The following is a 17872-nucleotide window of genomic DNA, read 5'->3' as shown; positions in this document are numbered from 1 at the left end:
ATGTCCTTCCTTTACCTCAAGAAATCACACATTTTAGGCTGTAAATTTTCATTTACCAACACAGTAATAATAGTAGGAAGGTAAAAAGTATTTGGATAATAGTTCTGCTAAAACAGAAACATTTACCGTTAACTTCCTGTAGTTACACAGCTTTACTTTGGCATAATGACCATATATACCAACCCTACAGGTATTCTGATTTCATATTCAGAAAAAATTGGCTAAAACTTACAGGTATATTTCTCCATCAGAATCCCACTTGAGTTGGATTCAGTCTTTTCTTCCAAAAGCAAAGTACAGCCTAACTGCGCCATCTTGTGTTAAGACACAGACTTCACTACAGATGGGACCAGGCATGAATTATGAATATGTAGCTTGGAAAAAAAAAAACATAAAACCCAGAGGCCAAAACAAATCTTTTTGGAGCATTTTATTACTTTTTTGACAAATATATATGAAGGTTTTCCCTATTAAGGAAACATTCTTTCAAATATACGTTTACAGCAAATTCATTCCTGCAAAGAGACAGGAAACATGGGAAATCATCAGAAGACATGATGGAACTAATCATTTCTATTTGTGCCCAGGAAAGGTAAGGGTGCAATTTCATAATTATAATGAATTCATGAAGGTGATAATGAAGTCAGTCTGGTCATTTTTGGTAATGATAAAAATAGAGTTGTTTCAAACACCAATGGGACATTTTTCAACATCTGTATTATCATGATACATGGGGTGAATTATTAGTTTTGCATCAAGGCACACAAGCATCGATAACCGTCAGTGGAGCATTGCTTTTTTTTGCCAAGACACTGGTCCCATTGGGCAGTACAACTGTACAAACTAAAGAATGAAGAAAAAAAAAAAAAAAAAAAACATAACATAGGGCTTGGTTTGCAGGATAACAACAAAAGGAAATTTCAAAGAATTTAGATCAATAATGTACACAGAAATATTGAATTCAGAACTCAGGACCTCAAACGGGGTTGAGTCACACTAGTTCTTAAGTATGGTGGCGGTGACATCTCTCAAACGCATTGCTCAAATCTCCTAACCATGACGGAAGACGTGCAGCTATTACAGAGGATGTAGCTCAGTGAGGGATCTCTTTTCCTGCTGTATGAACTCCTGTAAGCTTCTTTTTCCCTGCCTGAAGTTGCTCTCCCTCCTTGAAAATGGCAAGATGACCTGGAGTCTGAGGAGAGTTTCAATATTACTATAACTTCTTATCTGTGACGTCTTGAGGGTATCAAGCACAGTAGTTGGGAGATAACCTGCCAGGGGATCCAACCATTTCTCCTTCCACAACTTCATCTCAGTGTGAAGGGAGCCCTGATCTGGCAAGTCCTCCTTGTACAGGCGAAACACAAGACCACTAAGAATGCTGGTTTCTACTTTGGACATTGCGTAAGGCACAATCTCCAGACACCTCAACGTATCCATTACCTTTTCTGTGAAGAGGTCATCAATTTCTGCTATTGAGTGCTCTACAACCTTCATGCTTACTGAATCTTTGTAAAACTCGCTCAATGGCTCCAGGAGCACTGAATGCAACATTGTGACGTGAAGTTTAGAAGCCAGCGCAACAGCTTCCTCAAACCACGCCTTGTGATGTGTGTCAATATCACTCTTCAGTTTACTGAGGGATGCTTTGAGATCTGGCAAATTATTCACAGCAAGTAACATGTCTAAGGGTTTGCCCTGCAGAGACTGACTTAGCTTTTTAGTAACACTCAAGACGTTCTTCTGCACCACTGTTGATAGGATGAACTCAAAGTTTCTGATCGCACTGAAGAACTGCAATGCTTGCTGCTGGTCTGAAGCGCTTCCCTCACCTTTTAGCTCATTTAAGCAAAGCGAGACTGCTTCTAAGATCTGCACCATCACCTCGTGCATGTCATGACTCTTCTCCCAGTTCTTGATGAGTTTGTCCCTCAGCTCGTTGCCCTTTCCTTCATTGTGCTGGAAAACGTGAATGATCATGTCTTCCAGTTTGTTCTGGCGTCTTGCATCCTCTGTGAGCCAATGTAGTATTTTACCTATCAGAACTGCTCCGTCAGCTGCTTCTTCTGCAGGAGAGGATTTAGCCAGCCATACGTTAAGGGACCAGGCAGAGCTGACAGTTCTTATAGCTTGGGGGTACTTTTTAGCTATTACTAAACTTACAGCCCTCATCTGAGCCCCAATTTCACCAACACTCAGCAAGGCCTGTCCTCTACAGTACTCCATGTTGAGCCCCCATTTCTCAGACAGGGCAGTCTCAATAGCATCTGCAAGGACAACTGGATCTTCACTGAAGGGGATGAAAGCCAATGTTTCCTCGCACTGGATGTCCTCTTTGTTTAAGTACCTGATGCACAACGGGACATAGAGCACACTGTCAATTTCAACAGCCTGCTCAGTTATAACTGTGAAGAACTGAGAGTCCCAGAGGTCCTTGAGAATTTCTTCACGTTGTTGTGTCTCATAGAAAGACACGGGTGTTCTTAGTCCTTGAACAGCCTCCAGTATCACTTCAGTATCAGCCGATTTCACCTCTCCATCGACGGGCTTCTCTGCTACACCGGACACATGCGATTCTGTTGGTGCCACTGGTTTTACTTCAATGCTTCCTGATTTAAAAAAAAAAAAAAAAAAAAAAAAAAAAAAAAAAAAAAAAAAATCACATATCATACCAACCTTCATACACAAAATACCTCTTGCCAATTTACTGTTTATCATATCTTCATTATCAGAAAGAAACACAGCAATTCATTATCAAGTTGCCACAAATGCACTTACCACAGTCCAACTTTAGTCTTTCTAAAGTGTCCATCACCTAAAAACAATAAGTTTAGTGATTTAATGCTGATTGGAATGACTGTGAGAACACTATATTTTTGTTTGTTTTCTCATACAACATGATGATTTAACGAAGGAAACTATTTTAAACTTACCTGTGAAAGAGACAGACTGCTTTCAGGATCAACCTCTATACACTTCCCAATGACTTCTGGCAGTCTCTGCAGTGTGGCGTAGTGAGAGAGGAGCATCACGTGAACGGTTCTGTTGCCTTTGCACACAGTGTTTCTTAATAGATCCCTCATGGAATTCAAAGTGGTCTTCATCAGGTCACACTCAATACTGACACTAGGCAGGACAGCTACTAGCCTAAGCAGTAAGGTAACGGCTGGGTGACTCTTTGACTCAGGATGGACTAATGTTTCAGCAATAGATGTTGGAGGCGCAACATCCTGGTATTTCTCTCTCCAGACGGTGGCCCAGGCGTTGATTTCCTGCTCTGCTGCTTCAGGTTCAGGAAGATCTGTTAGGTAGAGACTGAATGGCTTATCTGTGGACTCTGACAGAATGGGCTGTGGATTGCAGGAGGGCAGCAAGGACAGGACTGACAGGGCCTTTAAGTGGCTGTCTGAGAAGCTGTACTTCATTTCATCGATGAGACTTCTGAGGAGAGGAATGCTTAAGTTTTCTCTGTAATATATCTCTGGAGATTCATAGCTGTTGGATTCCTCTGAGAAGCACACTTGCTCAGGAGCTACCTTAGTTGCTAACTGGAATGCCTGCTCAAACCAAGAGGAGTGCACAGTGCTTACGTTTTCCAACATTTTGTTAAGAGTCTCTATGATTGAGGGGATTTTTTCCACTTCACAGAGAATATCAGCAGGGTTTCCACAACGGAAGACGGTGCTACAGTTACGAAGAGGAGCACAAGCATTCTTCAAAATCACAAGGGTGACAATGAAGTCCATATTTCTCAGAGCGGTAGAGAGAACTTGTGCATGCATTGACTTGGCACCTGTAGCATTAGAACTGACAGCATCTAGGCAGCTGAGGATGCCCTCCAATGTGTCAGCAAGTATGTCAAAGAAGTCCTCTCTCTTTTTCCACCTCGAACAACATGTTTCTGGAATTTCCTCCAGGGCCTCTCTTGGCATATTCAAAAGCCCATCAACAGCCTGTGCCAACTGTCCCTCCAGACAAGGAGATTCATCAAAGAACAGCAGCAGGTCTTCAGTGATGTCCAGCATTTTTGCTACTGAGGGGCAAGGCACGCTTCCTGCCAGCCAGTGGGCAAGGCCACAAGACTCACTTGGTGTCACAACAGAGAGCGGATAGCTCTTGAGGAAATCCAAAGACATTTTCTTCAGGCTTTGGTATCCTGAGCCCAAGTGCATGAATGCTTGTCCTCGACAGTGAGACATTGGTAAGCCCCATTCTTCAGTGAGAATTTTTGCAAGTTTTCTTGCTTGTGTATCAACATGACCATTTTCATCAAATGGTAAGAAACCCATGAGCTCGACTTTTGGTGCAGATTCTCCAACGTACCTAACAAAAACAGGTAGGTGCGTCTTATCAGCAATTTTGACAGGTTTGTCTGTAATAAGTGAGAAGAATGGAGATTCCTGTATTTCCTTGAGTATGACATCTCTGATTCCCTCTATGAGTAGTTTCACCGTTTCAGCCTCACTGATTGATGGTGTGCATTTGCCCTCCCTTCTGAACCAGTGGCACATGCTAAGCTCCTGGATGAAAAGCTCTTGTTCCTCTTCTGAGAGGTCAGAGAAACTGCTATTCTTTTTCCCCAGCAGTGCGGCCAGTCTGAATACCCTCGCCAAACTTTGACGATTATCTCCTGTGTGCCCATTCTCATCTGCTGTTTTCATGTCGTGGTCCTCATTCTTGTCAGGAGATTGCTGAATTTTGGGCTCATCATCTTCTTCCTTGACACAATCCACTAAACCATATCAGAGAAAAACACAGAACACATAACAGTGGTCATGGCAAAAATTAAATCAATAGCAAATAAAGAAATTAATAAATAATACAAAGATTACTTTATCTAGTTCATTTGTTTTCAATTATGTAGTATGAACATTATATAAGTCATGCAATTAGTTGTTACATATGATCTGTTAATAAACGCATTCAAAAACTTATCTCAACAACCATACCTTCCATATTGTTGTCAGAGTTCCTGATGAAACTTTTGGATTCATTGTCCTGTAAACACATCCAGATAGAAAAGGTTAATTCCGCATTCACTGATGATTAAAAATAGAAACTTAAAGTCCGGCTCCACTTAAAAATGTTTTTTGCTCTTTGTTACTTTAGTTGGATGTTTGAGCTCCACTGTGCAGAATGATGTATGTGCAGTGAAGGGAACCACTGCAATCTGAGTTAAAAGTGTGTATGAATGAATGAATGGTTTATTTCGGTCACACATAACAAGGAACAAAACAACAATTTGTGTGGGCATGCAACCGACAAAAACATCACCACACTTCTCTATACCAATCCACCTTACTCAAAAAAAAAAAAAAAAAAAAAAAAAAAAAAATCAATCACACAATCAACCATCGAAAAAGGAATAGGCTGAAGCCAAGGCTTATTTTTGCTTATACAATCCATAAGATAACCCAGAATATCAGCAGTATACCTACAAGCATGATTTGTGACATCACAAATCATACACTGAGAATGGATTTTTCAGTGGAGGAGACATTTTGTGTCTTTGAAAATGAAAAATATTTATGAAAAAAAAATAGAACTTTCATATTAGACACAAATTATCGTTGACAGTTGAGTATTTTTATAATTCTTAAAACATGTCTAGAGGGAATCTTTAAAGAGGTAGCACCTAAAATACAGAATACAAGCACTTACCAGACAGATACCCTCCAAGGCTTGTGGAGTAACCTTCAAACACTGGGTCACCATGCGGTCCAGGTCCCTGCGGAAGTCTGTGCCCACCTCCAGCATAGCCAAACACGGGGACCGGTCTTTGGGATTTGTATTCCTCAGGTAATCTTGGAACTTCTTGTGGCGCATTACAACACCACAGTCTTCGAGTGCTGTGCTGGGCAGCACAGACATAATCCTCAGCAGTGCATTGATGTTCCCAAAGTACTGCATGAGTGGCAGACGCAATGTGTGAAATATTGAACCTGGGATGGTCACAGAGGCAACTTTGGTCTTCCATGTTACTCTCCAACAGCACAGCTCTGTGAAGAAGTTGTCAGCATCCGGAAGATCACTGCTGTAGAGAGGAGGCTTTGACTTCAAGCTCTCAAACATGTAACTCACTGTAACTGAGCATGGAACCAGGGAAAGGAAGTTGAGAGCTTCTTTGTGATCTTCTGAAAAATGATCCTTCACAGCATTGATAAGGTTATCCACCAGGGGCACACTTAAGCCATCTTTGTAAAAGCCAACTGGCTTCATCATGCCGTCCCTTGGCAAAGAGGTTTCAGGTACTTCAATCTGCACTCTTAGACTTTGTGCCATCGCACAGGCCTCGTCAAACCAGTTCTGGTGAAACACCTTCATATTTGTTTTTACTCGGTTTAGAGTGGCCACAATACCACTGATTTGGCAAAGTTGGGATGCAGCACTGAAGTGGTCCTTCTGGAGACCTGCACTCAGTTCTCTGGTAAAGGAGGAAGCATTCTTCAAGACCACCATGGCAATGATGAAATCAAATTCCATTACTTTGTGGAGAAGTGCCCCAGCTCGTTCAGACACAATGGCTTTCCATCTCTGTGGGTTGTTTTTGATTTTCTCTAGACACTCGACCAAGGGCTCCAACATCTGCACAAACACCTCATAAGAATCATGCTTTTCTTGCCAAAGGGAACAGAACTTTCCTTGCAACTCTTGGACCTTTTCATAGCTCTCTCTAAGACCAAAGGCTATTACGTGGTCTAGCTGTTTTTCTAGAGTATCACTGCTGCCAAAAAACATCACAACTTCTTCAAATGTATCCAGGGCTCTTTTAACAGCAGGCACTGGGATGGATTTTGACCACCATGTGTTGAAAGAGTAGGAAGAGCAGTGTGTGCTAATAGCAAGAGGATACTTCTCTTGGACTTTGCAAGCAAAAGCTTTCAGCTTGTAGGAAACATCACCAGAGCCTAGGTATGCTTGCCCTCTGCAGTTATTCAAATCAAGATGCCACTCGACTGTTACTATTTCCAGGAGACGCTGTACCATAGCATCGCAATCAAGATCTGTCTCTAGGAATCCCATCAACTCCAGGCGCATGACATCAAAACTGTCCACAAATCTAAGGAAAAGCGGAAGATAGTCTTTCTCCCCAAACTTCACAACACGGTCGATGAATATGGAAAAGAATGAACTCCCCACTTCCAGGAGGATTCCCTCCCTGACTGCATTCTCGCACACAGTTAGAACTTCTTTCATTTCAGACTTGGTCACATACTCAACCTCTCCATCCTGATTAGGAGAAACTTCACTCTGCTTGTTTTGACTGCTGTATGCAGCTGTCACTGCAGCCTGCAAAGCAGATTTAAGAGCTTCCCTATCAGTCTCTGCACACTTCATCTCCACGAGCCTTTCAGCATCCATCTCTAGGTTTATGAGCTGTAATTCTTCTTCAGTGTCCTTTTCAGCATGGTTTCCATGGGTTGCCACTGAAATTAGAGCAAATAATTTAAGTGTGCATATTTATTTGTAGTTCAACAAAAATAAGATATTTCCCCTCAAGTCCACTAGTCATTTAGTTCCGAAACTTTTGCAGCCTTTCATACAGCAAAAAATATAACTACATTCTGTATGCTGCCCATCTTTGTGTATATAGCTCTATGTTCAGAACCACCTTGCCTCAAATAACCACAATTGCAGTATATTGAAACCTTAAACAATTTAAAAAGTCATCTCACCTTGGGGAGGCTTTTCTTTTGTGTCATCATCCTGTAACACACACAAAGTATAATGTCATTTCAGGTTAAATAGTTGTTCTATCACTCAAGTGGGCTATAAAATGTCAATAATATTCTGCTTATGACTATCTACTCACCATTTGCAGCAACTGCAGGATGTCTGGATGCTTCTGGGCATATGACTCCGCCATTTGTTCAACATTGAAGTGCACATCTTGGTTGACATAGAGATATGCCATGCTGCATTGTCTTTGTTCCTCTGGTGTGGCTCTCAGGTAGGAGTGGCAACGCTCCAGTACCATATGGTATTGGCCATACACATCTGCCTCTGCATTTACACATGGAACAGTGCCCAGGACCCTCAGCAGGCTCTGCACATTCGGGTAAAACCCAATATCTGGAATCTTCAGTGTAGCAAACACTGTGGTCGGAAGGATTCTGCGCTTGCTTGCGTGCCTCCACTTCACTTCCCAACAACCAAGCTCTTCGTAGAATGTGTCTGGCCTTGCAAGGTTGTTCAAGTTGGCGTCTGCTACCTTATCCCTGCGAATGCTGAAATTGTGATCAGCCATGTAAGATGGCACTAATGAGAGCCATCTGAGAATCCTCACCATCTCTGTGCTGAACACTCGCTTCACCTCTGCAACAAGATACTGCAAGATAGGCCGGCCCAGAGTTTCTCTATAAAAGTCCTCCAGTGGGATTTCAGTTGTGTCTCCTTGGTCCATCTCTGGTTTCGTGACCTCAACTCCCAGCTTCTTTGCTCGACCAACTGCATCTGAGAACCATTTCCTGTGAAATATTGCAATCTCCTGTTGATATTTGCTTACCAGCTTTAAGGCATTGGAAATTGTGTACTGCAAGGTACTGCTGATGCTAATTATTCCCCTGAGACTTGAGTTGAGTATGCTCACACAACAGAGGGTGTTCTTCAGAACAACAAGTGTGATGATGAAATTGAAGTTCTTTAAAACTGGCTTGAGCTTGGCCATCTGTTCAGCAGTATCTTCATCCACCTTTGAAATCATCTCATTGATGCAGTTCAGGAATGGCTCCAGAATATCCAGCATGGTCTGGAAGGCATCGGTGCCATATTCCCAATTCACACTGAGAGCTGCCTTGATCCTGTCCACTTCTCCTTTCATATGCCCGTATGTCATCTGGATCTTTCCTTCCAATCTCTTGCAAAGCTCTGGTGCTCTCCTGAGTAATGAAGCCACCTCCTCTACAGTGTCTGCAACATTCTGAATGGCGGGCACAGGCATGCAGCGAATAATCCATATGTTAAATGCATATGGGTCACTTGGTGATAAAACCACTTGTGGAAACTCCTGCAGAATCCTGCAGGTAAGGTCTCGCATTTTCTGACACATACTGCCTGTAACCAGATAAGTGAGTCCTCTGCAGTGCTCCATCCTCAGCCCCCACTTATTTCGTAACTCTGAGAGAAGCATGTAAAACAGATTCTCTGCATCCACATCGCATGGTAGGAACCCAACGAGGTGCTTCTGTGGAAACCCAGCTACTGTGACTGACCTGATGAAAACTGGGATCTGATCCTTTCCCTCTATACTTGTCACATCCTGAAGCAGAATGGAGAAGAATCGTGCCAATCTGAGGCTGTTTTGGATCTCCTCTCGCATGAGGTCCTCACCGAACTGGAGGATTTCTTTCTTGTCAATTTTCTCCACACAGATACGATTGAGAGACTGCTGACCCCTTGCGCCTCCAATTGGCTCGTCAGTGTTGATGTTTGCACCATTGATGCTAAATCCGGTCAGTGCCAGGATTTCCTTGAAATAGACTTTAAGAGTCTCTTTTGCTTTGGAGGTGGCTACATCCTCTTGAGTTTGTTTATCATTTTGCTGGTCAGGCGTTACACTGTTCTCTCCGGAATATTCTCTTGTCTCCTCAGTCACTTCTGGTGTTGCTGTGTTTTCTGATGGGAAAGAGAAAATACTAATTGAAAGGCTGAGATGATTTTTTGTAAAATCCCAAATTCTATCAGTGAATCAATATTAACAACAAGTGCTAATACTGTGACCAAAACTCAAGGATTTTAAACCCTTAACCTCTCACCTCAAGATATCTGAATGAAAATGGGTTCTGTGGGCACCCACAAGTCTCCCCTTTACAGACATGCCCACTTTATACCAATCCCATGCAGTTTTGGGCAAAAACCATGCAGTTCTTTGCATGCAATATAAGTGTATGCCTAATCTGAAAATGGTGTAGTTGAAAATTTCGGCATACTGGGGTCCCTAAATTGCATAAATTGGGTCTGACCGGAAAGCTGAGACTTTTGTGGATCCATTGAGTCCAATTGTATTCATAAGTGATAATGTTAGTCCCCATAGTAGCCATTTCATTGTAGTGAGACCATTTTTGAAACTTGACCTCACAGTATAAAAATACCTATTATGATCTCATGAATTTTTACAACCACAAACTAAAGACCTAGGGCATTCAGAGGATATATGGCTTTGCTCAGGTACATTGACAATAAAAGGGTTTCTGAGCAATCTTCAGAGCAGAAGTGCTCGCCATCCAATTGCCGAAAAATGCAATTCTTATAGAAATCTCCAAATGTCAAAAGTCTCTTAACAAATCACAGCATGAATTTTTCTATGATGTTCCTCAAGGTCTTGGTGTGTTAAGGGGGGTATATTGGTAGGATTTTTGACCATTTTTATCAATTCTCGGGTGGTCAAAAATGGTTAGATTTTGCACCAAATCTGTGTAACAAATGGTATCAACTCATAAATTGCTGCAACCACTTATGAGACCTAATTGAGCATAGGGACGGCCACCATATACTTCCATCATAATATTCCCAGCTTTGAGATGATGTTTACCATTTCTATGTGGCATATACTGTTGACCTGTCTCCCCCTAATGATCCCCTCCCCCCGTACAAAAAGACGAAAATGGGTCTATGGAAGGAGGGGTGAGTGGAAGAGGTTAAATGAGGGACTTCTTCACTAATAAATTGAGCCAGCCACTGTACCTTTTGTCTTCTTCACAGAAGCAGGTTCCTCTTCCGACTAGGTAGATGAAAAGGATAATTACAGGTTTGCATTTATAGTGTTTTAATATCTGATAAAAAAGGACAAAGAGTAGCCATTTTAAGTGCCGAGTGACACACTTACAGGATCTCTAGCTCGTTTCCTGTTGTAGGTTGATTGATTATTCACAGGCGTTGTAAAGTCAAAGATTGTTGGAACAGCATCTTCCCTTAAGACACAACTGGAGGCACTCTAAAAGACAAAAACAGCAGATCACACTTTCATGCTTAGCCTTGGTTTAAAGATGTCATTATTTAAAAACTGAACCACATTGATACTGTTGATCAACAAAACATTTTGTTGCAGTAAACGATCAGTGTGATTTAGTCAAAGCACATTAAATGGTGTCTTACTTACTGTATTGTAGTGGCCTTATATAATAACCTGCAGAATTATTTTTTCCCTTTTGTACAGCACATTATCTATGCCACTGTGTGTTATACATTGAGTTCCATGTTTATCTGGTACACCTGTAGCTTACAATTTTCTCTTTTTGTTGACATTGTAGTGAGAGTAGTGTTGACACAAATCTGTGGGATTTTTTGAAGCTGTAGCCATTGGTGGGGTTAACTGAATTGCATTACATTTAGCTGCAACAATTAGTCAATCAATCGACTAGTTGTCAGCTATTAAATTCATAACTTATAGCACTGGGCGATATGGACAAAATCAAATATCACAATTTTTTTTTTAACAAATTCCTCAATATCGATATTGCGTCAATATTGTAGGGATGACTATTGGTACTTTCACAAAATATTTACACAATGAGATTTTTGATAAATAATCATCAGTAATCTGGATATAATGACTAAGTCGGTATAAGCAAATAACAAAACAGCTAGAACAGTCTGATAAGCTCAGAAAATTACATCACTTTACTATAATGCAGCCTTTAAAACCAGGAAAAGACTACACTTATATCCAAGAAACAGGATGGAAATGTATGTGTTTCTTTGAACATTATAAGATAAACAAAGATACGATTTATAACAAGGCTGTCGTATTAACTTGCATTTCATTGTACAGGTGTACCTGATAAACTGGTACTTCAGGTTATCCTAGAAGTTATGACAATAAGTGCTGTCGTTATTAGCCTGTAGTTTTAGCTCACAACAACAAAACAAGGGGAAAAAAACAGTTAATAAAAGTTAATATTGTTTTTTATAACAATGTTCCTCACAAAGGGTAATAGGCAACAGATATTCTTCTTACCTGATGAGAGATCATAGAGGGCTCGAAGTGCTTCGCACAAAGTCTGTACAGCCTGTGCAGCTCTTCAGGAGGTTCTGATGCCAAATCTTGGCGATGACAGTTGTTCAACCATTGTTCACAGCTGAAAAATACAGAAAAACTGCAGCATAAATTGTTGGGGTCGCATTCAAAGACTAAAACACTGCTAGTTATGATTCACCAGTTTAACAAGGTTGAGCATGGTGACCCCTTACATTAATAAAATGCCAGCATAGGTCTAAAAGGTTCATTATAGACAGAAACTGACAGGACTGCTTGAGCTTGATTACTTTGTTGATATAGATTGTTAGATGACGACACATTAGTGGCTCAAAAAAATTCATTCAACAATAGTTAATTACAGACTAAATATAATTCAGTAACTATTAAAAAAGTGACACTTTTTTCTCATCTCAGAGAGTTTAACGTGCTTACTATGTGAAAAACAAATAGGCTGTTAATGTTTTTATTACAAGTGTGTGCAAATAGACACACAATTATTATATCGGTCCAAATCCATGTATAAGGTATTTGTTTTCAGTTGGCAACTGAAATCAATACCAATTGCTATTTTCACTGGGAAACTGAGAGATCAACTATACTTAAAGACAAATATAACATCCGTACACAAATCTGTGAGAAATGATTTTGATGCTTACTGCACATGCACAGTGATGGTATGCTATAAGAGGTCATGTCTGCAACAATTACATGAACTTGGCACAACCACTGACACACTTGACCAACCCAATCTGCTTATGTTAGCTGCATATATAACACAACCCTGCCTCAGTTTTGGCAATGATGAGAAACCAAAATTGCCTTTATCATTTTGCATATCCCTTTATTTTTTTACTGTCTTCCATCCTACTTTTCTTTCATTCTCTCCCTTTCCGTTAATTGATTTTATTGATCCATGAACAGAATAAAGTGGTTAGATTTTCTCATGAGCAAATGATATTCATTTCCCTTAATTTAACACAATATCAGGTGGGTGCAACCACAGGAAGAAAAAAGATAGCTGCAAGCAGCAATTTGCAGGTTCAAACCTATTTGCACTCAATAGAATGAAGCAGCTCAATTGGCCAAAAATAAAGCTGCAAGCAGCAGGTTTCAGGCTTCACAAAGGTGTGTAAAGTCACTTCAGCTAGTTTAAGTCTGTTTAGAGAAGTGAGACCAAGCACATACTTGTTTCATCCTTACAATGCATGCAGCATTTCAATAAGTGCAAAGGTTCCACCATTTGGCCCCCCTCATGGGATTTGAATGAAACTTGAGGGATGTGTCCAGCGAGTTAAATCAGGATTGCTCAAAGGCATTTTGAGTTATGAGCAAATATGTGATAGGCCACACCCACTTGAACCAATCAATATGGCACTTCAGATTTTGTTAATACCTGTCCCCAGAGCATGTTCACCAAAACTGGTGAAATTCTTTTTACTTGTATTTGAGGTACATGTTTTCGGCATTTGTGAGACCCCATATGGGTTGGGCTCAAAATGCTTTGGAGGACCTATTCCCTGTAACGGACTGAAGTTATCTACCGAGACTTATGATGACTGTACAAATGGTTAATGAGTTATGGCCGATTAAGCCCCGCCCTTTGTGAATATATTTTGGTTGATGGCAGCCATGTTGTTGGACCGATCTTGCTCGTATATAATAGAAATGTGTATCTCTCGCAATGCTGTACACTAAATTTGGCGTTGATAAAGTCAAAATCCAGAAAGTTGTATACACATTACTGTTATTCAAATTATGCAAATTAGTAAAGACAAACAAACAAAAAAACATCATGGCGGACTTTTATGGGTTTTTTATGGCTTTTTGTAGAGCACACTGAGCTGAACTAATGTGTGAAATTTCAAGTCAATCAGACTCACTGTGTGGGTGTCCCTGCCTTTCAAAAAAATGTTTGGGGAATGTGAATATAGCGCCACCACTTGGACGATAGCTGTTACGTTTCTTGTGAAGCACTTACACATCATTTCCAGTTATTGGGTAAAGTTTCATGTCTATAGTTCGTCCCAGCTCACGACAAAATGAGCCGCGGCAAAAGAAAATAAATAATAATAATAGTAATTATAATAATAAAGCGAAGAGAGACAAGGCAAGAAAAAAAACACACACACACACACACTCACTGCAGGGCTGGACATGAAATATTTTGGGAGCCCGTGACCATCAGTAAGCAGTCTTTTCTTTGGCTTGCGGGTTACGCTTCCTGTCCACAGATACAGTACTGTGATTTACCAAGCGGGCTTGCAGCTGTGGTTCACTTTAAGTCTTTTATATTTAAATATTGTGAATTGGTTTTAAAGCAAGATAACATGACTTTACTTGCTAAATACTACCAGAACATAAATTAAAAAACAAACAAAAAACAGAAAACACCGCCGGTTATGAAGCAACAGCAGCAGGACAGGAGGCGCTAGACCGTAATTTATTCACCTGTTAAAACGACGTAAATATAAGTTTATATTATTCACAATGGGCTGTCCTGCAAGATGACCGAGTAGTTTGTGCAGTTTTGTATGCAACAGCCACAACAATGCCAAACGGCACTATCACTGAGGTCTATTCATTTTGCTAAGCTAACGTCAGTCCCACTAACGTTGCCACACCATTGAGACGGTAGGTGTCGTTTACCGATGGCGATTTAAATTACTACACAAAAAGTTTTCAGCTAAGGTTTCTCTTGGTTTGTGAAATGACTGAACACAAAGATAAATTGATAGGGCCAATATCACACGCTATAGTCGCTCTCCGAGCCAGAATGAGTGAACGGAGTGTAATTCACACGGACTTTTCTTTCAAGAGTAACGTTAGTCTGCGCCATTTTCGACAGAGTTGTGTCACTGTTAGCCAACATGATGTGAAGCTAACATTGCTAAAGGCGGATAGCTAACACATTCATTTTGCATGCTCATTTATAATCCACATCTGAAGGAAATAAGCAGAACTCTCACCGCTCCTGATCCAAAGGAAAGCTGAAAAGTGGAGCAGTCTTATCGGATTCCCCTTGTCGATAATCACAGTTGGCTGCGGCGCAGCAGTCAGTCATTTTGGACTGCAATGTAGCTAAGCTAGCAACTTAGCTAGCTTAGCTGGCGGTTGCAAGCTGGCAAAGCTACTGTGAGCAAACCTGCAGAGTCTACAGAGGCATGCCTTGGGCTAAACCTGCAGCCGGCACAGCTGAGTTTCACCCTTATTGTCGCTTAAAGTCTCTTTGGCAAACTAAGAACCGACTCATTCCATGCTTTAAAAGTTGATGTTGTCGTGGTGAACCAAGAGTCGCCGAAAGCGTGTTATCAACCAGGAACTGGACTGTGTAATACACCATGTCAACCAGCAGAGAGCACAATGGCCCCGGCAGGCCGGGCCAAAGAGCTTCACTGTCAAGATAGTTCACATCCGACTCATGAATGTATTATAAGAGCTCTTATAATACATTCATGATCCGACTCCTGTCTAACTGGCAAAAGCGGGCGACTGCCCCAGATGTCCAGGGGCCTCGAAAGCCTCAGGCTCCTGCGACTGCGTCAACTGGTTTGTGCTTTATATTATATAATTCCTTCACTTGTGTTTCTGAAACGTTCTTAATATATTTTTAGGAATCTTATATTTTTTTGTAGTTAAATTTGTTTAAATAATTTTACTAGTGCACTGTTTTTGGTCTGGGAGAAACAGAATTTCATTTCAATGTATGCAAGTACTGAGAAATGATAATAAAGTAACCTTGAATATCATATGCCATGATAAGGGCCCTAAGGTGGGTCCTGCCTCACTGCTCTTGTCTTGAGGAGGGGCCCTGTGTCACCCTGGTTTCAAAAAAAGAAAACCTATCATTTGTTTGTTTTCCCACTAGCACATGAGCATCCAAGCTGTGTGCCTCCTTCTCCCTCTCTCTCCCTGTTCTGTCCTCTTTGTCCTCTCTTTCCACTCAGACTTCTCTGTACTGGTCCATCGGCTGCTCTCATTTCCTTGGCTGTCGGTGCCATTTGGGTCTTCATCCTTCAGGAGATTCAGCCTGCCCTCTCTTCCTTCTGTGTATGTGAATGGTGTGACATGCGTTTCCCAGCTGTGTGTGTGTGTAGTCTGTCCTCTTTCCAGGTCTGCATGGTGAGAGAGGGTTTTGTAGTTCAGGTCCTATCTGTTTGGCGGCACCATCCTCTTGATCAGATTTTTCATATATGTTATCAATTTATCTATAATTCTATCATCCTGTTTTTCCATACTGTCATTTTGCTATCTTGGTCTAATCTGTACACACTATATCTATTGCATCTATCCTGAAAGAGGGATCCCTCCTGCTCCTGAGGGTTCTCTACATGTTTGAAAAATCAGAATGTGAACATCTTGATGCACTGAGGAAATACAGTACTACAAACAGAAGTACAATAAGCACAAATATCAAATATGAGGGTCTATGATGAATGTATTTATTTATTTGAATGCAGCTTTGTCTAGGATAGTCCCTGAAACACCAATGAAAGTTTGCTGGAAAGGTATGACTGTGCTGAATCAAAGCAATATATTATATGTAACTGTAGCAGGTATCCTACTAGGCTATATCTGGATTGAGGGTCTAAGGATACAGGATGTTGTATACTGTACAGAATGTAAAGCCTCGTGCTACATGCTCTATCTTACTAAATTCATGTGTTAATGAAATACATGATATTAAAAGCATGAGAAACTTGCTGTTTAACGAATGAGCTTCAAATATAATTATATATATTATATAAATAAATATATAAATATAATAATTTCTATTCATTGACTAATATATTGATGGATGGTAGCCTGGCAAATAGTTAAGAATCTTCATTAGTACTAATTGCTGATATTATAACTGGAATTTCACAGGCAATAAACATGAATTTCTGATAAATATTTAAAGTTAATACATATAAATTTAGGCTCTGACAGCTCAGATAACATCTTTTCGGGCTGCCAAACGTCCTTTTCAGCAGGCAGCACTGCTCTTGTTTTGACTTCATACTCTCTTGGATTTGCAGCTTCCTCTTCTTCACAGTTTTTAAAGCAGATTCGGTTCATTTCATTCTCACTGATGCCCTCTATAGACCTTGGACGCACATCCTACCAGTCCTTTAGTAAACCATTTAAATCTCTCATCCTGTATTTCCACTGTAGTCCCAAATTCCCCCCCCACTCCCCCCCCTTTTTTTGTCAATTTCAAATTAATCCATCAATCTTCATTACATGCTGTGCTCACAATCGGTCATCCATTAAATTACAGATGATAAAAATGGTAATTACTACAGTGAGCAACTAGTGTGCAGTTAAAGATGTCTGTTTAATATACACATTTCTGATAATGAAAGCACACTCGCTGTTAGCACTCTATTTGTTCCTGTCAGTGTTGTTAGGACTTGAAATGTTTTTTGTAAATATGTAACTAAGTTTGCCTTTCATTCATTAAATGACAAGTGAAAAACAAAGAGAACATTGGCTGAAGCAATATTGCTTAATTGTTATTGCTTTGACTAGACACTTTGACTTGTCATACACTTGGCATTAATCACAGCTTTTGGGACAGCAGTAAGAAACCATTTAACTCAGAATATGACTTCATGGTGAAGGAGACATGGCTGGAAGGGTGTGGAACAGTGCAGGCAGGCTAAATTGTTTGACTCTTCAATCATATCAGATTTCATTAACACCAAACACTATAGTAGAAATTTGAGTCTCAGGGTAGACGCTGACTCAGCTGTTTGTTCTCAAGCATACACTGCACTGTCAGTCATAATACCCCAAGTGCAAGATGGATAGTGATGCAGTAGATACTGGCACAGAGCAGCTAAGAATTATGGGCCTTATGTACACAGCAGAAGACTTAGAAGCATCACACTACCTCCAACCAATATGTAC

At 40.6% G+C, this 17872-nt stretch overlaps 1 protein-coding gene across 1 annotated transcript; it reads right to left on the bottom strand.

Annotated features, from left to right (window-relative positions):
* Window positions 1-415: 415 nt before the first annotated feature.
* si:dkey-250d21.1 lies at window positions 416-16659 on the bottom strand. Its single transcript, XM_044370818.1, has 11 exons — window positions 14947-16659; window positions 11960-12080; window positions 10829-10936; window positions 10687-10723; window positions 7817-9618; window positions 7680-7710; window positions 5665-7430; window positions 4953-5001; window positions 2937-4735; window positions 2782-2818; window positions 416-2612 (listed from the first exon to the last, which is right to left on the bottom strand). Exons 1-11 carry the CDS (start codon window positions 15039-15041, stop codon window positions 1078-1080), a joined length of 7380 nt encoding a protein of 2459 aa, XP_044226753.1. The 5' UTR covers window positions 15042-16659; the 3' UTR covers window positions 416-1077.
* Between the last annotated feature and the right edge of the window lie 1213 nt (window positions 16660-17872).

The sequence above is a fragment of the Thunnus albacares genome, chromosome 13, assembly GCF_914725855.1.
Source record: "Thunnus albacares chromosome 13, fThuAlb1.1, whole genome shotgun sequence".
In the NCBI taxonomy this organism is placed as follows: domain Eukaryota; kingdom Metazoa; phylum Chordata; class Actinopteri; order Scombriformes; family Scombridae; genus Thunnus; species Thunnus albacares.
The sequence above is the reverse complement of the archived record's forward strand: the minus strand, read 5'-3'. Positions and strand labels throughout refer to the sequence as shown.